The 24,869-nt window shown below is 45.6% G+C and overlaps 1 protein-coding gene across 13 annotated transcripts in view; it reads left to right on the top strand.

The window, feature by feature from the left end:
- Positions 1-24,869, top strand: part of CD44 (CD44 molecule (IN blood group)) — an 81,427-nt gene that overhangs the window by 18,198 nt on the left and 38,360 nt on the right. For all 13 annotated transcript variants that reach the window (XM_084894440.1, XM_084894446.1, XM_084894445.1 and 10 more), the window contains exons 2-4: positions 15,298-15,463; positions 18,697-18,830; positions 24,531-24,599. In XM_084894440.1, coding sequence (XP_084750566.1) covers positions 15,298-15,463; positions 18,697-18,830; positions 24,531-24,599 — 369 coding nt within the window. The remainder of the gene's footprint in view (positions 1-15,297; positions 15,464-18,696; positions 18,831-24,530; positions 24,600-24,869) is intronic.

Raw genomic sequence — 24,869 nt, 5'->3', positions numbered from 1 at the left:
GAGCAAAACTCTTCAAACAAACCTCCTCAGATAATCACAGCCTTCCTTAAGGACTGTTTGTCAGGGTATAGAAAAAGTGCCCTATTATCTGTTTGAGCATCCTGTTCTTTCTATTGTCTGGAAGGCTAAAGTCAACAGCCACTCTGGTATTCTGCATTGTTTGTATTGTTCAAACCTTTGCGAAACTCATTTGGTTTCTTCTACAAATGAGTTTTCCACACCCCCTGGAACACATTCAGGAACAGGCCTCACTTCACACAGGCCAGCCCAGGACAGTGTCTCTCAAAGCCAGGCTCCCTTTCTTCTTCTGCAGGCTAGATTTGAGTGTGTTCCGTCAAGCCCACACAGTTCGGTCTCTGGGCCAAGCACCAGCTGTCAGAGATGCAAAGGGAGGCTTGGGCCCAGTGCCTCCAGCACTCAGCAAGGGGTGTGGGTTCTGGAGTGAGATCTGGGTTTGAATCCCGCCACTCATCAGTGATGTGGTTTAAGCAGCCAACATCTCTGAGCCTCCGTTTCCTCATCTTTTGAGAGTAAGAATAACTGCCTCTGTAGAGTTGTGTGAGGACTGCTGTGATCACGTGCCTGAAACTCGACGGAGTAACTGGCACGGAGTGAGCATTCATCCACAATCATTGTGATCCCAGTTGTTGTTAGAACTGGGACCCCTCCCCTCACCAGTCAGCCCTGACTGTGTTCCTGCTGCTCTTGAGAAACACTTCTTTCAGCTGCGGGGTGAGTGTGTGTGTGTGTGTGTGTGTGTGTGTGTGTGGTGGTGTGTGTGGTGGTGGTACATCATTAGCATTTCTGGGCACATCATTAGCCAATGAAATCTCATTTAATTTGGCAGGGAGGGCGCCCCAGAGTGCTGACAGGCACTGATGCTTACTGGAACAACTGTTGCTGAGTAGATAAAGTAGCAGCCGGGGTTGCTCCGGAAACCTTGGCTGTTGAGTGGCTCATGAAAGCGAATGGGGAAACCAAGCTCAGGTCCTGTCTTTACTTGCACAGCCAGTCGTCTCCCAGGCTGCTTGTCTCAGCAGGACCAGCCTCTTCCTGCCTTTGGTCCTGGCAGTTGGTGTTTGGGTGAGAGGAGGAGGTGGTATTTGCCTTCCTCTCTCTTGGGTGAAGTGTTTCTTTACAGCGTGGTTCCCTGGCCTCAGAGAAGGGAGGGGCTCTTAGGGACAGTTGAATGCAAGTAGCTTCCTTCTCAGTCTGGCAATTTTGGAGTTTTCCAGAGTCCACCTCTTCCCCAGAAGGCCATTCTTAGATTTTTCTGGTCGTGGATGGCGGGGGATCCGCTCCAAGGGCATCAAATGTCCATCCATCACTCACTGGGGTGCTCAACTCTCTCATCTCCAAAAATACCTGTAAATTGCCTTAAACTGCTTAGTTCTGCTCTCTTCTCCAGAAAGGGAGATCAGACCACGCCCAGAGGTGGCTAAGACTTTTACACCTTCGGGGAGTGTGTGTGTTTCTGTCAGGTTCTCATCTAGCTTTTATCTTCATGAGAACGTGGCTGCAGACCGTTGTTCATGTTGAAACAGACAATTACCCAAGCGCAAGTGATTTTTCATGGTATACATACAAGGTCACTTAGTACTCAGGGGTCCCCTTGGGAGAGCTGTGGCCAGTCATCCAAGGTTTTTCCTTCCCCTGATGGAGTGAAAAGTTGGACATTTTTAAAAGCACATGTTATAAACCTGGCTCAGTGCTGTTTCTTTATGAATATTTATTACCCAACTCTCATAAACCTCTCTTTGAGGTACCCAGGAAATATCCACTGAGTAAATGAATGACTGAATTTCCTTGGAGCCGTTTCACAGGCTGAGAAGCTGAGGCTCATAAAGGGGAAGTAACTTGCCTAAGAATGAATAGTTCAACTCCTACGTGGTGGGGTTGGAATTCAATCCTGAACTCCCCTTTCCTTTTAACATCACAGCACAAATTCCCATTCAGCTTTCTGGGGTTAATCCTGTTCTTCCATCCCCAGGACTGGAGGCCTTGAAAATCAAGGTGTTTCCTCTTCCTAAGAGTCTAGATTTTTCTTGCCAGTGAAGGGCCTTGAAACAATTAAGAACTGGGAGTTATCTTCAGGAAGGGAGGAGGAGGGAATGCCCCGCTCTCCTCCTTATGGGGACAGTGGAACCCCCACGACCACCAATGATCAGGAGCCAGTGGGAGGTGGGTGTCTGGACTCCCCATTTTGCCGGTGGGGGCTGCTTAGCAGCGCCTCCCTTGAACATTGTCTCACGCCTGAAGAATGGTTTGAGTTGGCCCACGCTGCTGAAATTCACTGCAGGGAGCTCTGGGGCTGCTTGTAGTAATTGAGGGGAAGTTTCTCTAAGGAAATCAGCAATTCTGTTCGTTTCCTCTTAATTGAAACCATTCTTTCCCTCCAGCTTCAGTTGGGGCAGGTTCTAGTCTCTGCATGTGCCGGAGGCGTTTATTTGGTGTAATCTGAGAGCAGGATGCTGGTAACTCGCTCTTGTTTTGTCTATTGTTTCTTTTTTTGCTGGCCAGTCCACTCTGCTAACTGCATTAATCACACCACTGCTGCCCTGATTCCCCAGTGAAATGCCACAATCCTGTAGGTGAGAGGGAGTCGCTGGGATTTCTGGAGTGTTGAGAGAACAAGTCATAAAACATAGCCCTAGATTTCTCCATATATAGAGAGGGCTGCGCTGGCTGGGGACCTGGAGACCATCAAATCCAATTTCTTCCTGGTCTGCTAAAGAAACTGAGGTCTCCAAGTACTGACAGCCTGTCACTGAGAAGTCCAGAATTAGACCTCAGGTCACTAGACTCAGCCTATTGCTTTCCCTCTAACCAAAGAAACATCGTTTAAGCTCCATACCATATATATCACACCTGGGGATATGAAGATGGAACCCACTTTGATTATGTGGGTTAATAGGACATTAGACAGGCTTCTTTTTAGAATATTATATAGACAGTCTATCATCCATCCATCCATTCACCCATCATCCACCCATGATCTGGTAAGAATACATATTATGTAGAGTAAGAACTCATGTATCTGGATAAGTAGGTTTCTGACTCCTAACTGGAGGTCTTGAGTGGCTGTTAACAATGATACAGCAAGAAGCTGACAAGTTAATTAAGAATTAAGTCAGAATATGAGACACTTGGTATTTAAACTGCTTCAAATGTACTTTAATCTTTGAGGTGATTGGCTCATATTTACCAGTATCAGGCATTTTTCTAAGTGTCAGGTACTTTGCTAAGTGTTTCAAAGGCGTTTCATCATTAAATCAACAAAAGTATCTAATGAGATACGGATTGCTTTCACTTTTCAAATGAAGAAACAGAGGTTAAAGGTCAAGAAACATGGCATGCCTGCCATTCCACAAGAGCCCAAGATGGGACTTAGATACAAATCTGTTTGATATGAAAGACTATGATCGCCACTATGCCATCTTACAATATCATGGGGGGTAAACAGCTCCTGTTACCAGTTACCAGTGACTATAAAATGAGAGATACTTGAAGACACCGGGTGGCAGAAGACTTGGAGGGCTTGTGAGTGGACGCATCTCATAGGCTGCTCTATCAGTCAGAGTTGTCTTCTTGAAGTTCAAGCTAAGACCCAGAGGGGCCGATGCACCCAACTCCCACCAACTCTGTACCAGCTTATGACTCAAATGGAACTCTTCTAGAAACCAGGTTATTCAGTTGCCACAGGTTTTGCCTTCCAAGTCTCCAATATACTCTACTAAGTCCAAATTCTGGAGACATCGCTTTATGGGCCCTGGAAAGCAAAATGAATTCCAAATCTCATTTACTCTGAATGTGTGTGGGAGAAATATTCCCTTTCACCAGGTGTCTGAGCTGATCTGGCCAAAGCCCCATAATAAATAAGTAATATGTGTCCAGAAGTTAATAGAAGAGTTGAGTGTCAGACCACAGAGACTTCCTGTCATTCTCTATTGTAGGATTGCCTGGTATTTTCTGTGTGGCACTGTCACTACTTGAAATTGCCTTATTTGTACATTAATCACTTACCTGTACACTGTCTGTCTCCCCATACTACAGTCTCAGCTGTGTAAGGGCAGGGACCTTGTATGTCTCCCCAGCACCCAGGACCATGTCTGACAGCTAACATCTGTATCTTCTAGAAGATGCGTTGAATTGATGTCTACGCCATGCCCTAGGGCGTAGGCAGACTAGTGGCAATTTTGGAGGCAACTATCTCACAGAAAGAGGCCCTGTTCTGTTCATCTGGATGTTTCCAGAGCATCTCGAATGCCTGTGGTGAACGGCACTTAGGCCTTCACCAAGTGTGGTCTCTGGCCATGTTTGAGGGCCACTTATTTGAAGGAAACTCAACTTTACCGAAGGGTCATTTGTAACTTCCTCCATCAACCTCCTGGGTCTCTGCATGGGCTGTGCTCCTTCAAAGCAGGATGTTATGCTTGGCCCACTCCAGGTGAACATAAAATGGTAAAAGACTTTCGTCCAAATCCTACTGTGGCTTGAGTAGGATTTAAAAACTTGTCAGAAGTGAGTTTTCTGGAGCCTGGCATTTGAGGCTGGCATCTGTGGTTACAGAGATTTCACAGATTGAAAACTCAGGAAGAGGTGTGAATTACAAGATATTAGCTCACAGGGCAATTGGAACTGGTCTGATCTTGGAAATCTTTGGCCCAGATTTTTCAAAATGTGCCCACTATCCAGCTTCTCCCTTGGCAGGGCTTCTGCTTTGAGACATGTGAGTTGCTTTTAAAAACTTCTGAAGAATGAATGGTGGTGGGTTGTTGGACTGGGAAAGACAGACACACACACACACGCACACACGCACACATGCACACTCCTCTTTACTTTAGCACCTGATAGTTAGAGGGAACGAGAAAAGAGTTTTTTTGAATTATTAAAATGAGACTTGATTATTTTTGAGCCCAACAAACTCAGAATTTGTGGAAATCTAGAAATTTCCTTGGTCACATGAAATACTGTTGCCAAAAAAAAAAAAAATGCTGTGTTACTAATCACTTCACTGTATTTGAAGAGGAAAGAGGTAGCCTAAAGTTGTGGATTTTGCCTGGCTGATGTGGCTCAGTGGTTGAGTGTTGACCTATGAACCAGGCAGTCATGGTTTGATTCTAGGCCAGGGCACATGCCCGGGTTGTGGGCTCCATCCCCAGTGTGGAGCATGCAGGAGGCAGCCAATCACCTAAGCTTCTGATTCAGGAAGTTCTGTCGGGCCCATGCCACCCAGACCCAGTCCCTGTAGAATAAGATTGGAAATTCAGACTCCGCAGTATTTTCCTTACGGGGTGAACCAGGGACAATCTTTGGGGAGCACTTTAAATTTCGAGGTACTTGTGTTCTTGAGACGAAGGGGGAAAACACAAAAATAGTAATAGCAAGCCTGATCACATGGAAAGCACTTTCCACTGTGCCTTTCATTTGGTTACAGCCCTGAGTGGCGGAGCCTGGCCAAGTACTCAACCCGCTGACTCTCTGTTTCCACGGCTCTCACGTGGGGTGACTAACCCTCTTAGGGAGCCCCGGGCGCTTTGCAGGCCTTGCTGGGTGGTAGTTATCATGGCTGTGATTGGCACCTACTGTGGTGATTTCCAGAGTGTTCCACGGAGTCTCCTAGACCGTTAAGGAGGGTGTCAAGAGACGATCGTGAGATGGGGTAGGGCGGGGGCTGGGCAAGAATGAGCAGTGGGTGGATGGAGGGTCTGGACTCTGTCTCTCCACCCTCACTCCAGCGGCCACTGGGGCAGCTCTGCTTTTACTTTCTAAATATTGTGGTTCTGCCTGCGACCTCATGGGGGGAGGGAGAAACAGCCTGAAATCCATACCTCTTCTCTCTGAGAGCGGCCATTTCCCCCCTTGGCAACCAGGGTGGAAGGGGCAGCTCCATGGGCAATGGAGAAAAATGGAGAAGATTCTGCCTCGAAGATCTGGTGCCAGTCTGGATTTTACTCAAATTCTGTATGACACTGAGTCTCTGAATCTCTTGTCTCTTAGTTTCTTCATCTCTAAAAGTCGACCAGTTCTTCCAAACGCTGGTTACAGACCTGAGCAAAAGCTTTACATGAATTAGGTGATGCACTCATAATTGTAACAGCCTCAGAGAAAACATCTAGCTATGAAGCGAAGTGGGATCCTTTGGGTTTTTTGTTTTGTTTTGTTTTGTTTTTGATTTGCAACAGGAAACCCCCATGCAGGCCCCAGATTAAATTTCATTTAACCACATCCTGGGTTTGTGCTGTCAACCTGCTAAACCGATAGGATCCAAAAAAGAAGAAAGCAAAGATTGCAAGGCCAGAGTGAGTGTTTTCCTGGTCGTCATGGCAACACACAGGGCCATACCCTGAGATTTCTCTCCCTCAGCCATCTTCTTGGAGGCTCGCTCACCAAAGACCACTTTGGCCTTTCAGAATCCTGCCCTGAGGTGACAGTTCTGGGGCACATCTTCCTTTGCCAGAAAGACAGTTGCACCCAGGCTGTGGAGTCGGGGCCTGAACAGACTTTTCCCTCCTTCTCCCCTCCTCCAGTTCCCATCCTCCCCCAGGAGACAGGGATAGGGCTCTGCAGACCGTGAAACAACCCAAGAGCTTCATTGAGTCAGTTTTTTGAGGCCTTGACTGAAGGGCAGAGTAGTGCTGAGAACCCACTGGGCTCTTCTCTGGATCCTTGTTGGTTCCATGTTGGCAGGCAGAGAGGTCAGGGGGTATAGGCAGGCACCAAGAAGTTGGGGTGCATGTCCTTTCTAAGTGTTAAGAGATGAATAGTTTGGTGGGAAGGCACCCAGAACATTCTGGAGGAAATTCTCTGGATGTGATGGTACATGACTATTTTCTCTGTTCCTTTAACCCTTACCCACCTCCTGAGCAACTCTGGCAGAGACTGAGTCACTCAGGATTCAGGGTCTGCACTGAGAAGCCAAAGGTGATTGGGCCAGAGTGTGAGTTTGGCCTCATTCGGACGGAGATGCTGAACAATAGAGCCTTTCTCCAGGAGCCCATCACATGGGCGTCAGGGGATGCAGACAAATGACATGGGGGCAGCAGAAGGCGTGCCAGTCTTCTGGATGGGTGGGGCTGGGTGCCAGTAGGGGCTGTAAGAGCTAAGAAGACTCCCAGATGGAAACGTCTGGGCTTCAAAGACCTCCATTGAATAAATGAAAACCAGAATGCCTTCTTTGTCTTGTTATGAGAATGGATTATAACTTGATGGGGAATGGCTTGTGCTGACCTCTTATAAAAGCAGCTCAGTGGTAAGAGCACTGGTCTGGAGTCAGGAGTTTGGCAACCATGGACCCCTAAGGCCCAGCTTTTCTCAGAACTGGCTAGGGGACCATGCTCACTCATTCTGGATTTTGTCTTCTATTGTGTTTCCAGAGAATTGGATTAGAAGCTGTCTGTTGCCCCTTCTGGCTTGAAACACAGATGATCCAATTAGCAATGATGGGAATCAAGAAAAAAATTGACTTTTCCTACTTTGATGAGAATCATACTGTTAGCTTTGTGAGTTGCATAATCTTTTCCAGACATGAACTCAACATATCAGAAGACAGAAACAGAATCCTGGCTATATCATGATAAACACTACAAACGTTTTTTTAAGTGGAAAACTCATCAGTGCTTTGGGCTTGCATGCGACAGACTCCCAGGAGCTCCAAGAGGCTTGCATGCAACAGTGTCTCAGCTGGGACTGTGAGAGTTCAGATTGGGCAGCAGACATCTCATAATGTCACTAGGGTACCCTGTGGTCTGGCATCCGAGGCCTGGCCAACCCTGAGTCCCGGGGTCTTCTGGTCACCCTGCCTGACCGAGGCCAGAGCCCTCAGGCTGTAAAGGAGGGAAGAGGTCTGAGCTGTAGCTTGGGCTGGATTCTCAATTCCCAAGGGATCGTGGGAAGAGAACAGGTAGGATCAGAATGAGGTAGCAAGCCCGATGTCGGGGAAAGCCAGTTACCATGGAGAGCTCAAAATCTTCTTCCCAGGGAGAGGGTGAAAGTTCTACCAGTGAGGGGTTCCCCCACAGAAGCCTTGCCAAGCTCTTGGGCAAAGGGTCCTGCCCTTTTTAAGCCTTATGGTCTGGAATCAAGAGAAATATGATCTTAAAATATTAATTTACAAGCTCAAATTCCCCTCTCCAGAGCTCTCTTTTAATGCTCACCTTTCCACACTTTATTTTTTTAAAATATATTTTATTGATTTTCTACAGAGAGGAAGAGAGAAGGATAGAGAGCTAGAAACACCGATGAGAGAGAAACATCGACCAGCTGCCTCCTGCACACCCCCTACTGGGGATGTGCCCACAATCAATGTACATGCCCTTGACCAGAATAAAACCCGGGACCCTTCAATCCACAGACTGACGCTCTGTCCACTGAGCCAAACCGGTTTTAGCACCTTTCCACACTTTAAAAGCCATTTGGAGCCCTGGCTGGGCTCAGTTGGTTGCAGCATTGTCCCATGCACTGAAAGGAGGTTCCATTCCCATTCAGGGCACATATCCAGGTTTGGTCCCAATTGAGGTATGTTTGGGAGGCAACCAATCAATGCTTCTTTCTTCTCTCTCTCTCTCTCTCTCTCTCTCTCTCTCTCTCTCTCTCTCTCTCTCTCAAAATCCATTAGAAAAAAATCACACAGAGGATAAGTGGGTTTCCTGTAGTTTTAGCATCTGCCCCATGCCCAATTCAACCCTGCAACGTGATCAGCTGGACTGCCCAGTCTGAAACCTGGGTTCACGTCTTACTAACTCCGGGTGTTCACATATTCTCAGTGAATCAGTTACCTTCTGTGAAAAATTGGGGATAATACACCATAGAGTTGTTGTGAGAATAAAATGAATTCTTACAAGTACACTGTTGAAAACCTCATATGACCCAGAGTAGGTGCTGAGCGCGTGCTCGCCGTTGTCATCATGGCGTGAGAACTGCACAGTCATTGAGTCATGGGAACTGGCTTTATCCCCATCTTCAAGAAAAACCAACTTCCTCGGGGACCAAGTCAGTAGAAAAGAAACATCTCATTCTGCTGCATCCCTCCTGAGTTGACAGATAGGGACCAGACACATCTGGGTGGTGCATGTTGGGGAAAAAAATAGTTTCTTTTGAACCATCTGGAGAAGTCTGTTTCGGAGAACTGAGGTCTCTGGCACAGTATGATGGCAGAGCATCTGCTAGTGGTCCTCACGCGAGTCCCACTGTGTCTGGCATCCTCCCTCAGGGAATCTGGCCTCAGAAATGGCCCCATGACAGGATGCAAAAAGGCTGGGCCCCTCTCTGAGAAGACCTTTTCGAATTCAGACAAAGCTTGTTACAAAACTGAAAGTTGGTCTCTGAAACATTTGTTTCCAGGGAAAACACCAACGTTTCCCAGAAGCAAATGCTTTCTGTTGAAGAATGTATTAAGTGTCCATTAGGGAATTCTCAACCAGGCCCAGCTGGCGATTCTTCAGAGATGATGTGGGGAATGGACCTGAGAAGGGGCTCTTTTTGCCCCCCACACGTGTGCTTGTCCTGTCAGGGAAGGAGGAGAAAGAGAACATTCATCATTTAGTTGTTTAACCTGTGCCTATTTTGTGCACTACTGTGCTGGGTCCTGGGGACATGATGATGGAGGAGAGACTAATGCTGTCATGAAGCCCACAGGGAAACTACAAAATTCCAGAATCCTGGAATTTGATTACTGAAGAGACCTTGGAGAGAACAATCCTTATAATTGTGTTTTTATTTTTAATCCTCACTTGAGGACATGTTAGAGAGAGAGAGAGAGAGAGAGAGAGAGAGAGAGAGAGAGAGAGATCACTTTGAGATAGAAACATCGATTGATTGCCTTCCATGCATGCCCTGATCAGAGATTGAACCCACAACCCAGATATGTGTCCTGACCAGGAATACAACTGGCCACCAACTGAGCCACACCAGCCGGGCTCCTTGTAATTCTTTGTGTTTGTGCCATAGACTTCTTTGAGAAACTAATGAGACCTAAGGGTGTTGTTCCCATTAAAATACCTACATATACATGCACACACACGCACACAAGCATACACGCACATACTATATACGTACACACAAATTTTGCATACAGTTTCACAGTTGTATAGATTTCCCCTGAAAATCAGCATGTAGATCCCAGGTTGAAAGCTTCCATGACTAGCCAGCTGTGTGACATCCCACCACACCCCCACTCACCTCTCAGGAGAGTTTGGGAAGATGTAGGTAATGGCAACTTCGGTGAAAATTACACAGTGCTCTACTCCCAGCAGATCCTGTGATTTTCTACTACTCAGGAAACAACTAGGGTAAAAACCAAGAAGCTGCTCGTCTCAGGCCCTGCAATTTAGGCAAAGTTTCAAAACGTGGAGGGGTGATTTTTTACTAGAGAAACCTACTTCCCTTGATCTGAGGCTGGTGGAAAAGAAAGTTAAGATTAATTGAGTTATCCAAGTAAGAATGGCTTTACCCAGAACCTGCCGTAATCGGCAGCATAGCACAGAGGTTAGAATCCTGAAGTACCAACCTTTGTGTGAGTTTGGTGCCAGAGTAGGGTTAAACAACAGACACTCTTAAAGAGCTCCTTTTTTAAATCTTCCTAAAAGCTCACCCTGATAAACCTCTTCCCAGGTTGGTGAAGAGATCCCTGAGTGCCGGGCCCCGTGATCCTACTGTCTTCTTGGCCACCCTAATGGCCCGGGTGGCATTTTTCTCTCCAGAGAGGCTCCACCCTGAATTTAAAAGTGGCCTCAACCCATTGATGTTGCCCTTTGGGTGCCTCTGGGGGAGGAACTTGGGACTGTTCATTTATTACGTGACACAGGAGATTTATTGGAGACTAGAGGGCTCAACGGAAAACGTTCTTGATTTATTTCCAGTTGGAAAGGCTTGTTGGAAAGACGCATCAGCCAGTTGCTATTAGCCTCTTGAGTCACAGCAGATCCCTAATCACAGGGGCCTCTGTTTCTCAGGAGAGGCATACAGACATCTCAGGAGTCCTGCGTGTCTGCAGGGTTTGCAGCGTGGCCAGGACCATTGCCACAGACCCTGGGGCTCGCCAGTGATCTGTAGTCCATGGCTACTCACGCCTCAGCCTTGCTCTAACTTTACTTAGACCTTGAGAATATTTGCAGCCATACACTGGGGGCACTGAGAGGCTGCAAAAAGTTACTTAAGTGTACAGTTAAGTAGTGGATAAGCCTGTGAACTGCTGGTGCCAAACTGGTTGGATTTGAATCCTAGCTTCATCATTGCCAGTGCCGGGAACCTGGGCATGTTTTCCCCCTCTCCGTGCCTCAGTCTCCATATCTGGAAAATGGGGATAATAATGGTACCCACTTCCTAGGGTTGTTTTAAGGGTAAAACAAGTCAGTCCTTGTAAAGTGCTTAGGATAGTGCCCAGCATATGCATAATAAATGCACAAGATGTATTAGCTACTGCAGTGGTCTGCAAACTGCAGCTGACAAGCCACATGTGGTTCTTTGGCCCCTTGAGTTTTTAGCAAAGGCCAGCTTAGGAGTAACGTAATTAAGTTAATAACAATGTACCTTCCTATATAGTTTAAGTTTAAAAAATTTGGCTCTCAAAAGAAATTTTAATCTGTTGATATTTGGCTCAGTTGACTAATGAGTTTGCCGACCACTGAGCTACTGTTATTGCCGTTGGTATTAATAATGCCCTTTGGGGTAATAATTTTGGTTTGCATAAGAGTTAAGGAAGCCCATTGGGAAGTCGTCATAAGTTAACAGGACTAGAAGGACACACAGTCCTGAAGGTTTGGTCCCTTTTAAGGTACAAAGGACCCAGAGGGAAAGAATTGTGAACACTCATGGGCTAGTTGACCTGAAATGAAGTTTTGGCGCCATCTTTGCAATTCCAGATGGCCGAATGCCGTCAGGATTAAGAGTTGGACTTCATGAAATTAAGATAAGTGTATGCTTTGGAATTTCCACATTTGCATAGAATCTCGTCATTCCATTTGGCAGCCGTTGGCTGATGCCTACTGTATGTCAGGCCTTGTTTAAACCCAGGGCTGAAGATTAAGTTTACCCGTTTCTTCCTGTCTTGGCTGAGCAGAATACACACAACCATACACCACTACTTGCATACACACCTATAGACACACTCACACAACGCATGCGGGTGTCTCAAGTTACACTGGCTTTGGCACGAAGGGCTTTATTCAAAAGTCTCAACCTGAATTGGTTCCTGTTGCATTCGCATGTCTGTGTGCCAGGTCGCAAACCAGAATCTATTTTAGTAAGACAGAAACTGCCACGGAGCGCCAAACCACCGCCACACCTCAGCCTTTCGTTTTCACCTGGGAGTGACAGCCGCCGCCTGGCTGAGCCCTGCCAGGCAGTGGGCCTCTCCTGCCCTCTACTGAAGTCTCCCCTACCAGCCTCGCCTCCAAGAAGCGAATGGGGACGCTTTGTTTTTCTTTGGTGGGCTAGACAAAGAGAGCCCCCGGAAGGGCTGCCATCCAGATGATAGTTGCCCTTTGCTGAGATTGGCCAACAGAGGCCAACGCTGAAAATGTCAGTAAAGACAAACACTATTTCAAAAGGGCCTTGTGCGATGCTTCTTTTGCTTCATCAGCCACGTGCTGTGTGACTGGGTCAGAGGGACATCATTACACCCAAAAAGGAACGAATCTCACACAAGAACACATGTCCTCCATTTCTCCTACTTCTGAAGTTTTTTTTTTTTTAAAGCACCTACGTGCTAATGATGCAAACAAAAGCAAGGAAAACCAGTTGAGATGGGCTTACTAGTACGTCTTTTGAAAGCTTCATTGCTTGTTTCTTCTTTCACTCTTTTCCAAATCAAGAAAGGGAATGCAGGAGTTCACTTATCACCATACTTTGCATTGGTCTGACAGCTTCGTAGTGGTGGGAACCTGCTTCTGCTCAGAAAGGAGAGAGCCCTTGTTGCCTGTACAGCTCAATACTACGGACCCTCTCTCTACTCTTCTGTCCCAGGAGCATAGGCATTCCTCTCTCCTTCAGAGCGAAATATTGTTCTAAGAACATGGGACCCTAGGGCAAGTGGCGAGGTGGTTTGGAACACGAGTTTGATATCTACACAGACCTAAGATGAAATTCCAGCTCTGCCACTTACTAGCTGGGAAAGTCGTTTCCTTTTTCTGAGCTTTAGTTTCTCCACCTATTAGTACTATGTACAGATTTACATTAAACTCACCTCCCCTAGGATTCTCGGAAGCTGATGCAACCCAGAACCCCAGAGGTTCCGGGTACCCAGGGACAGTGCAGTAGTAGACTTCCCCTATTCCAGTTATTGGCTCAGAATATAGAACGAAGCACCTGAGATTCTGGAAAGTGACTACAGGCTTCAGACAGAAATCCTCACTTCCTTGGGCAAGTCAGTTCTCTGAGTCTCAATATACTTGCTGATTAATATGCAGAATCTTCCTGATGATCTGCAAACCAGCACACATGAGAGAGAGAGAGAGAGATTGAGTTTGAGTTAAGGCCAGATCTGTTGGAATCCAGACCTGGCTCAGAACTAACACAGTGATGCCTGGCCTGGCACCAGCTCCACCATGGGGAAGGTCCCCAAGGAGCTGTCGGCCAGAGTCCAAGAGTCCTGTCTTGGAGGCTGAAGAAAGTGCTCAGGAGGAATTAGGCTTCCCCAGGACAGTGTCAATAACAACCTTTCGGTGTTGGAGCTTACTCAAGTGCAAACTGGGATAACAGTCCTAGAAAACGAATGAGTTTTCAGTGAAGGCCTTTTCAATCTTTTGAGATTGTTACAGAGGATCCTATGGAACCAGAGGATTGTTCAACTCCTTATTGAGGTTTCAGATTAATATCTGCAAAACTCCCGAAGTCCTTGGCTCAAATCACTTTCACCAGTGGATAGCAGTTAGGTTTCCTATGAAATGTCATTACCTCTTGGGAGCAAACACCAGGCCTTGGACCTAGCTGTCAAGATGTCAGAAGGGTGCTTTTGAAGACGTTTCAATGAGTCGTTCATTCATTCAACAATATTCCCCTCTCTGTCAGGTGCTGTTGTGGGCATTAGAACAACACTATAAACCGGTGGAAGGCCTTTCCTTTTTTTATTTTTTGAGCTTCCATCACAGAAAGGGCAGATGGGTAATAAGTAAATGCACAAATAAATAAACATAAGCCAGGTGAGGCGAGGGAGGCACCACAAGTTGGATTAGAGTGTTCAGGGAAGGACGCTGAGAGGTGATGTGGAGTTGACCAACAAGAATGGGATAATCCAAAGACAGAACGTTCCAGACAGAGGGAAAGGCAGATATACTTGTTGGAAAGTGGGAAAGAGCCCAGAATGCCCAAAGGAACTGAAGGGAAGCTCTGTACCCGGAGCAGAGGGAGCTACCTAAAGTTTAGAGAGGGATATAGGATTGAGAACATGTAGATTTTATCTTATCAGCTGTGATAAGGAAATTTAATCTGGGTGCAGCTGGAAGTCAGTGGGAATTCTAAGCAGGAGAGCAAAATCACGTGATTGTGAGAAAATGCTCCTAATGAAAGATTAAGTGGGGGGAAAAGACTGCCAAATATAAATTGTATATTTAGTATTATTTTAACTAAAAACACACATATACATATTCAGAAGACAAATTGAAAGAAGATGTTTGTTTAAAACATTAGCAATGCCTTCTCAGTGGTGGGCCGGCTTTTCCTTTATTACTTTCCAGAATTTTGTAAGTTTTCAACAAGTTTGTATTGCTTTAATAATCAGACAGAAGTCATATGCTTTTTCTTTTTACTTATTCACTCGCCTATTGAGGTATGTCTTGGTTGATTGCGGAGTTTGGCCATCATGAATAAACAGCTGTGTGTAGGTTTTTGTGTTGACATAAGTTCTCCATTTCTTTGGGTAACTACCAAGGAGTGTGATCCCTGAGTCAAATAGTAAGAAAATGCTTGTTTTGTAAGAAACCATCAAATGGTCTTCTAAAGTGGCTGTGCCATTTTGCTTTGTCACCGTGCTAAGAGACAAACTGAGGCTTATTCAACATTTTAAGAGTTCGTTTGAGCAAAACTCGATTTCAAGCAACACCAACGTGGTTTAGCTACGTTCCCAATCATACGCTTTTAAAAGAGATTGTTGTGCAGCAATCGATGGAGAGAAAGTCACAGAGTGACATGACTTGTCTGTGTGTCAGCTCAGATATGAGCTTAGTGTGATGGTGCTTTGGAATGTTGGAGCAGAAGAGAAGTTTATTTGGCTTTTGAATGAGGCTGCTCAAAAACAACCTTCTTACCCCTCCCTGATTATGCATGCAAAGAAATATTAACCTTGCTTGTTTCATCCCACAGATTTGAACGTAACCTGCCGATACGCAGGCGTATTCCATGTGGAGAAAAACGGTCGCTACAGCATCTCACGGACTGAGGCAGCTGACCTTTGCCAGGCTTTCAATTCCACCCTGCCCACCATGGCCCAGATGGAGAAAGCCCTGAGCGTGGGGTTTGAGACCTGCAGGTGAGAGCCACTGGCTGCCTTGGCCTGGGGGGTGGGGCTTAGCACCGGGAAGGTTCCTCCCTGGTATCTGATTGGATGATTGCCTGTAGGCCTCACCTATTCATTTGGCCAAGTTAACTTAGAACTTGCCTGACAGCAGACATTTGAAACCCTCTAAAGACACCTTTGTAAATGATAGCGGGGCTACCCAGAGGAGGCCATGAAGGGTCAACAGCTGGACTCCTAATGCCTGCAGTGCTTCCACATGGTGCTCTCCTGGCTTTGAAGAAACGTGCAATGCTATTGTCGGAACCACAAGAAAATGTAAACCAAATAACAGTGATTAAAATAAATATGTGCCTGGCGTAGTCTAGGCCCTGCAGACTTGGCTTAAAGCAGATTTTCCAAACAATCCTCTCTCTTTCTGTTTCTTTATTCTCTTCTATTCTCTTGCTTTAGTTTGAGAGGGTTACAGAAAAAAAGGGGCGTGAAAATTATTAAGACAAATTACTAGCCACTGGGAAAGGATGGGAGGGACTCAGAAAGGCCTCCTAAGAGGCTTCTGTGTGACCACGTGCTCTGTGGAGCTTTCCTCAAACCCTCCGGCCAGTGGTGCCCTTTAAGAGCAAGCTGTGGTGGAAGGCCACAGGGAAGTGGATGCTTTGGCTGGTTTTCACTAGAAACGCTCTTAGTCATCTGAATAACTGCTCGGTTTCCATCTCAGGCCACTGCTACCCCCTCTGTGCTTTTGCAAAGGGATGCCACTAGGAGCATGCAATACATCCATCTCTGTGCTTGGTTAGAGAGGAAGATACCCATTGTATGAGCAGGAGCGGAGGCTCTTGCTGGAAAGGAAAGACTTTACGTCTTAAGTGGTAACCATTTAATTAGAATGAAATAAAATGAAAACCTGGATTCTTCAGTGGCACAGTAGCCACAGATCTGTGCTGATCACAGACTGTGTCCATGATCACAGACAGTGGTAATGCGCAGCACTGCTTTAACGCAGAGAGCAGCTGTAGGAGACATCCGCATGCATTCAGATAATGTTGGAGAGAACGTGCAAGGAGCAGAGAAAGGGAGATAGCTCCGCTAGCTGCTCACCCTGTGCTGCGGTCTGTAGCGAAGAATCCATTGATTCTACTCCCAAGACTAATTGTTTCACCACAGCTGGGACTAGGACAGCAAGAGAAATCCACTGAGAGCAGGGGTTTAGTAAGCTGACTTTGATTGTGAAATGCAGACCATGCCTACTTACAAAATACAGAAATGTTCTCATTAGGCCGAAAAAGAGGGAAGTTGTTACTGTTTGAACTTCCCAATCAGCATGCGCACAGATGCTGGGCACTGGCCCACCCCTCACTTAACTCTCAAAGGGCACCACAGTAGGGTTATATTACCCTCCTTATGGATGAAGGATCAAATCTCAGAGAAGTTCCCCAGCTCGGCCTGGGCCACATCACTGGCGTGGGGAGGAGTCCAGAGTCAGGTCCTGCTTCTGGACAAGATTTTAATGACCAAACCCCAAGGAAGGACTGAGAGCAAAGGGGAGATACAAGAATGATGCATGGATTTGCTGAGTATTTCTTTTCTCCCTGCGAACAGCGACCCACTCATGCAGTAGGCACACATAAATGTTAACATTCCCAAATGTACAGTGGAACACACAAAACCGGCCGTCGACACAGCGTGGCAAAAACTCGGGCATAACTCAACAAGGGAATGTAGATTCTAGATGGTCAGTGTAAAACAGACTTGGTGCCTGCAGTAAGGGTGGGATGGGAGTAGGCTCACCGAGTATTATCATTAAAAAAAGAAAAGGAGAAACGCTATGCCAAAGAAACCTATTGTTCCACCCATAGTTGACACGAAGCATTGCAAAACTCATTTCCATAATTTCACTCAGGTAGCCATGAATCAGCTATGTGCCACGGCACCAATGGCAGCGTCCCAGGCTGTGAGAAAACCTTCGCTGTCTGCCCCACCCTGATTAGCAGCAATTCTCAGATATATGGGAATTTACTAACCTTTAATTGCGACCCCTCCCCCCACCAAGCTAAGGAGTTTTTGGAGAAACCAGTCTGTTGGTTTAGATGAGCAATTAGTCATGCAAGCTGCAGTTGCAACACAGTCTTAATGAGTTCTATGTGCTTGGAAATTTCAAACGCACAGCCGTTTCCACGGATCTTGCAGGGTCATGCACTGTTGTTGCCACTGGCAGGAGAGATTAAAAGGATCAAGGTTGTGCCTTAGCTTTGCATTAAAAAAAAAAAAAAAAAAATTAGCTTATCCTTCTCTGCCTTTCCCCTGCCACCACCTCGTCCCTTGCAAATGATATTTTCTCAGCCCGCATCCCATATTTTGTTTGAGGCATTTACTAGTATATTCCGGAGAAATTGTGCAGTGAGTAGACACCGTGATGGTGATGGAGGAGTCTGGGTGCTGTGAGTTTTATCTGAGGGAGTCTCCAGCTCCCACATGCTCCCAGAAATACGTGGGTGGGGACAGAGCCGTTTAAGTGCTTCTCTGGCTGCCATGCTTCTCAGGAAATTCCTGAGCTAAATGAGGCATTGATATCTACCGGCTCAATCGCTGTTACTCCAGTTTTAATGACGGTCAATTTACTTCCGCTGGCGATGAAATTCTGCCTGGGATGCTTGTGAGGCAGAATGCTCATGTATCTGGCATGTGAACGATCCTTCGTGTTTAGAGTAACGGCGTTTGGAGGAAGGGATCACAGGAAAAGGCGAGGCAGGGAGAGAAGAGTGGGGATGGGAAATAAGGCAGATTTGACATTTGCGGGCTGACATGATCAGCCACCTAATTCTGTAGTGAGGGAGCTGGTCATTGTATGCATTTCCTGAAAGGGTATGAAAGTCATGGAGCGAGCCATAGTGGATTTCACATCATGAGTGGTCATTCTTTTATCTCCTGTGTCTTGGACTTCCTTCTGCTTGTCCAAACTGATCTGACCACAACTTTTATTAGAAACTATTTTCTTCATGAATCTCTTAAAAAAAAAAAAAAAAAGCTTTTATAGAGCCCTAAATGAAATCACTTTGTCTCTATCAGCCTTGATCCCTCTCCCTCTGCTGTTATTTTTGAATTTCACATAACTCCCTGGCTGAAACCCTGAACGTCCCTTTGGGATGAGTTGAATGAAGCCATGCACTGCGTGATATGTCATTGGATGGGGTGGGGTGAAATACCATCATGGCCTCACAGGTGGATAACCGCTGCTGTTGCTCTTGCAGGTACGGGTTCATACAAGGGCACGTGGTGATCCCCCGCATCCAACCCAATGCCATCTGTGCCGCAAACAACACGGGGGTGTACATCCTCACCTCCAACACCTCCCAGTACGACACGTACTGCTACAATGCTTCAGGTGGGTTCCAAGCGATTGTCTTCGTGTGTGGGGTCGCATTTGGCAGGCAAGCCCGTGGCAGTGTGGCCAAGAGCGGTTCAATCTGGGCTCATGTGGGGATTCACGGAGCTTCCAGATGTTCAGGGAACATCTACAGCAGAAAGAAAATTCCTGTCTACAGAGTGCTTGCCTGCTAAGCTGGGGAGGCTAACAGTAAGCTAGTAAATATGAAACACCTTATGTGAAGCCAGACAGAGAGAAGAGCTGAGAGCTGTAAAAAGGAAGGCAGAGCAAGAGGCTCAGAGTGCCAGGGGAGCTTTCTTCCGAGAAGGCGGTCAGGGGAAGAGCCTCTGAGGAGGCTCATCTAGGAGAAACGCTGCATGAAATGCAGGGGAGAGCCACGAGCAGAGTGGGTAGCCGCTGCAGAGCCTGGCAGCGTGCGGGAGCATCGGGGCTTGTTCCAGGAAGAGCAGGGAGGCCAGGCGATCAGAGGAGAGAATGCAAAGCAATGAAGTCAGAGAGGGAAGCAGGCGCCAGATCACCTCAGGCCTTGTAGGCCACGGCTGAGAGTTTGGGTTTTGATCTCGGTGCGATGGGAAGTCACTGCAGGGTTTGGGATGGTGGGGCTACATGAATCCAAGGACGGCACTGGAGCACAAAGCAACTGGCTTAGCTCAGACGTATTGATCAGATGTTAGGGATGGAGAGAAGGCTGGGAGGACATACCGTACGCCTTTGACCTTATCGAGTGTCCCTGCCTACCCAACTAGACAAGGAGAGCATAAGGAAGCTACCTTAAGATTTGCATGCTGGGCTGCTGGCCAGGCCCCTCCCTGTCTAAGGGGCTTGCTTCCAACTACTGGCCTAAAAACACAGGTTTGCGAGTCGAATTCAGGCCCCAGCAAAACTAAAGAATTCTTTGCTTAGTGACTCTTCTGGGTCTTTTGAGGAGGGTCAAACCCTGAGATGTCAATGTTGTGAATGCCAACAATCAGATATCTTGCTCCCCAAAAAGGTTTGAGGTTGTGTGGAGGGGATGATAAAGGCACCAGGTGGTAAACTTGACACTTCTGCCGGGCAGACTTCTTGTCTTTCCATGAGCTGGAAAGTGACTGAAGACGTGTTCCGTATAAGGCAAACACAGATATAGTTATATGGTAACCTAAGGCGTTATTTTTATGAGACGGACACAGATTGTATATATAGTAGTAGAATATAAAATCTGCATGGCTTTTTAAGCTAAAGTATGAACATCAAAGAAATTGTGAGATGACATCAGTATCTTTAGGTTACGCCGTGCCACCCACTGTTGCATTAGCAGCAGTGATCAGAGTGAGAATTCAGAGGGGGAAGTCTAGAGTTTAGGACAAAGAGAAATTTCCAGGGCTGGTTAGTTGAAATGGAGTGACCGAAAATATATACAGGACACTAACATCTATGGAAGAACACTCAAAATAAGGAGAAAACTATAGACTATTTAATCCTCCCGATCATATGAACAAAGAACACAAATGGCGTTTGACCACAAGGAGGCCAGTTCAGCTGAGGCTACACAGTACAATGGCCCATATGCAGGTCCCAAACCCATACCCAGAATGTCCATTCTAATGGCATGAGAAGAAGAAAAACCCCGTGCAAATAATTAGGAAATAGACACAGAGCCACATGTGGTCAAGCTAGCGGTCCTTGAGGTCTGAAAGGTTGGCGACCGCTGCCCTAGAGTGTCTGTGGGTTCTGCCTGCTCTGTCTTCCGCCGAGCTGTGTGGAGTGAATGTATGCAATATATTATGCTGTTGCATATCCACGTTGTCTCACCTGATTTACAGGTTGCTGTCACTTGCAGAAAAGATCCCTAATTCAAAAGGTAGAAGCTCACAATGTTTTATTGCCTGGAAATGAAATATTCTAGGCAAGTTACTACTGAGACTTTTCTCCCTGTCCTTATTTTTGCCCAAGATCGGGCCTGTCCTCAGAGAAGTGAGTGAAGAGTACTGTTCACTTCCCTCCTCTTTGGAGAGGGCAGAGGATGGGGATATGTTAGTTGAAAAGTTGAAAAGTCCTGGGAGTGTATTGCATACCAAAGTGGCTGTATTAAAGTGAAATTCAGAGTGACATTTATCTTTTTCTCTTTTCCAATTTTACTCGATATGGGTAGGCTGCTTTCAAAAGTTTTCCTTGAAGTTTTTAAGTCTGTTGGTTGATTGACTATATGCGCTCAGTACTGTGCTGGGCAGAGTGAAATAAGAAAGAGCCGGGACCCTATTTCTTATCTTGAGAATTAATCTTGTTGAAGCAACAAGACAAAAAGTGAAGGCTTTGAGAAGAATGTTTATCTAGAGATAAACTCCTTTCATTAAACTGTCTTAGCCAGCTGATGGGAGTATTAAGTAAGCTACAGATCTTGATAACCTCTGCACAACGTGAAGGATCTCCCTGGAAAGATCCTTGCATCCAACTCAGCCTGAGAACTACCAGCAGGACCCAGTGATGCGATCAACGCCCCTCCCCCGGCAAGCAAACTGGAAGCCAGCTCAGTCTTAGCAGATAGCTTCTGCATGCTTACAACTTCAGCAGTGTTTTTGTAAAGCACATCCTGTGGTTTACAAATGAAAACAAGGCAGACCCTGCAAAGGCTTGGCGATTTTTATTGCCTCATCTGTCAGCGATAAGGCCCAGCATGAGCCTGGTGGCTTCTGTATAAACAACATAGAGAACTCACTTGAATGAGTTCATTTTTAAAATTGGCTTTGAGCCGAAACCGGTTTGGCTCAGTGGATAGAGTGTCGGCCTTGGGACTGAAAGGTCCCAGGTTCGGTTCCGGTCAAGGGCATGTACCTTGGTTGTGGGCACATCCCCAGTAGGGGGTGTGCAAGAGGCAGCTGATCGATGATTCTCTCTCATCGATGTTTCTAATTATCCCTCTCTCTTCCTCTCTGTAAAAAAAATCAATAAAATATATTAAAAAAAAATAAAATTGGCTTTGAGTAAAAAGCCTCGCTTTTACAGGAGAAATTTAGGGAAGATTCTATATTTACTTGTTTATTCCTTTACTCTTTTATTGAATAAGTATTTATTGACTTCCTATAATGTATCAGGCATTGAGGAAGGTAGTTTTCAGTCTGGGGCCGAGTGACGGGCTAGACCAGTGATTGGCAAACTGTGGGTCGAGAGCCACATGCGGCTCTTTGGCCCCTTGAGTGTGGCTCTTCCACAAAATAACCACGTGTAGGTGCGCACATACAGTGCGATTGAAACTTCGTGGCCCATGCGTAGAAGTTGGGTTTTGGCTCTCAAAAGAAAAGAAATTTCAGTCATTGTACTGTTGATATTTGGCTCTGTTGACTAATGAGTTTGCCGACCACTGGGCTAGACTGAATAGTTAACATTTCCTTGGGGTTCTTTTTGGTGCAGTGGAGGCCAGGTTTTGAGATGCAGCCCACCAGAAAGCTCACCTCAGAGTCTTCCTAACAAAGCTTTAGGTTCAGGAAGACCGCACCAGCCCTGATTCTCCCAGCAACGCAATGCTCATTAAACAGAATGAAAGGCCTTCTAATGAGGCCCTGCTGTGTGACACGGGAGCATGAACAGACTGATTGCACATTTGGGTCACCATCCTGCCAGATTTTATGTTCTTTTGTAAGAGTGAAGGTGAATTGGAGCATGAAGGGGGTCCATTTGGACAAATGCTCTAATCATTTACAAAACACTCTTAGAGTTTTTGACATTATGTATCCTTCTATTACAATGTAATGCCTAGAAATTCCCAGTGTCACCTGCAGTTATGTTTGAATTGGGGGGATGGGGAGTGCATTTCCATTCTTGCCATTAAGAAGTCATAATCCAATGGGTCTATATAGTGTAATAATGTCAGAAGCATGTCACAGGTCAGTCTTGTGGTGTCCCCCTAGCAGACTGGTAGCTGCTCTCCAACATCACCTAGATCAGTGGTCGGCAAACTCATTAGTCAACTGAGCCAAATATCAACAGTGCAACGATTGAAATTTTTTTTGAGAGCCAAATTTTTTAAACTTAAACTATATAAGTAGGTACATTGTTATTAACTTAATTAGGGTACTCCTAAGCTGGCCTTTGCTAAGAAGTCAAGGGTCCAAAGAGCCTCATGTGGCTCGCCAGCCGCAGTTTGCCAACCACTGATCTAGATCGACTATTTGCCCGGATTCTTAAATGAGGGATTTATTGGAAAAATATTTTGAAGATATAAAAATCTGACAAATGTTAATTATTATTGTCCCTCATGATCTTGTGAATTCCTCAAAAGCAGGAACAAGAAAAAAGTTTTTTTGCTTTTTTTTTTTTTTTTTTTTTAATTATTATGTATTGAGTAAATGCCTAAAATAATGAATACATGGACTGATTTATCTGGAGTTAGCTGCCTTTAATTCTTTCTCATGGCATTGCCCTTCAGGGTTTATCTAAATATTTTTTGATCTGTTTATATTTTTGGACTATTTGTAGGGGGGAGGGGTTACATATTAGGCGTGTTTACTAGAAGAATGGACTTTTTTTTTTTTTTCCTTTCTCAACAAATATTTGAACATCCCCTCTCCCCCATCACACATAAATATCCTGGCCAAGACAGATAAGGTTCCTACTCATCTTGCGGAGCTTAACTATTTCTATGGAGGTGGGTGTTGGCAGTTGGTAGGGGTTGGGAGATGTGCCATGAGCAGTCATTGAGGAAAGAGAACATGATAGTTATAGGTAGTGGTAAGCCTGAGGAAGAAATGAGGGCAGACAATGTGTGATGGTGACGGGCATGGGGGAGTGTTGAGGGGCCGGCTTATATTGGATGGTGAGGAATGGCCTTCCCCAGGAGGCAACTTTCTTTTTGAAGAGTCTCTCTTCTGAGAAATCTTTGCATCAGCCTTTGCAAGAAGAGCTTTTCCTAAAACTTGCTTTTCTCTAGTTGAATATGTAAAGCTGCCACTTAGTTTCACTCTGAGGCCAAAGAAATAGGCAGGTGAAGGCCATCCTTCACCTTATCTATGGGAAAAGATCTCCTAGGAACCGGGAAGCTGGAAGCAGCCAAACCCTGTTTTGTTGATGTTTTTGTCTAATGTTATGATACCAGGTGGTTTATGGCAGGACACTTAAAATATTGTGATAATAGCCTTTCTTGTGATAGCAATTTGCCTGCCTGCCTCCATCTATATATCCATCCATCCATCCATCCATTCATCCATCCATCCATCCATCCATCCATCCATCCATCCATCCCTCCATCCATCCATCCATGAATGCATCCATCCATCCCTCCATCCATCCATGAATGCATCCATCCATCCATCCATCCATCCATCCATCCATCCATCCATACATCCCTTTCTTCCTTGCTCTTTGCCAACAAGCCATTCTAATGTGTGCTTCATTAGGGAAAGACCATGCCTATCTTGTGCATCGCTGTACCCCCAGCCTCCCACAAAGCCTGATATAGAACATATGTATTTGTTAATGAATGAATTTGTTGGGATGGGAAGAATAATGAGTGAGCTTCCAAAAAACATGTAATGCTAAATAAAAATGAAAAATGCATCACAGAGGCCAGAGAAGTTCCCAGGAGACTTAACCAAATTTCAGAAAAGGAAAATATTTGCAGTAAGTTATAATAAAATTCCATCCTAATTAACTGAAAGAAATGGGAATTGATTTGCTCATATTTTTTAGCATTCTCATGCCTTTTTTTTTCCTTCTACCTCATAGCACCAGAGAAAGAAGATTGTGAGTCAATCACAAGCCTGACCAATGCCTTTGAAGGATCAATATCCATAAGTACGTATCTCTTCTAACCTTCTTGGGAAAGGGATCAAGTGTATTTCAGTGCTTTATATTTGACTAGACTAGCAGTCATTTCCCTAAGGCTAGGCCCACTGGCTATGATTCCATGTTCTTTCCTCTTTTCCTTCAATGGCTTGAAACTGTTACCTGGTTTACCCAATGCACTGTTTCTCAAGCTTCAGTCATTTGAAAAACTCTCACTTTTTTTGGCACTTCTATGTACACAGCACTATTATTGATCTTTTTATTTATTTAATTGACCCA

The sequence above is a fragment of the Pipistrellus hanaki genome (assembly GCF_964339955.1).
Source record: "Pipistrellus hanaki genome assembly, chromosome: 9".
NCBI classification, from domain to species: domain Eukaryota; kingdom Metazoa; phylum Chordata; class Mammalia; order Chiroptera; family Vespertilionidae; genus Pipistrellus; species Pipistrellus hanaki.
This window is presented reverse-complemented; position numbering and strand designations above follow the sequence as displayed.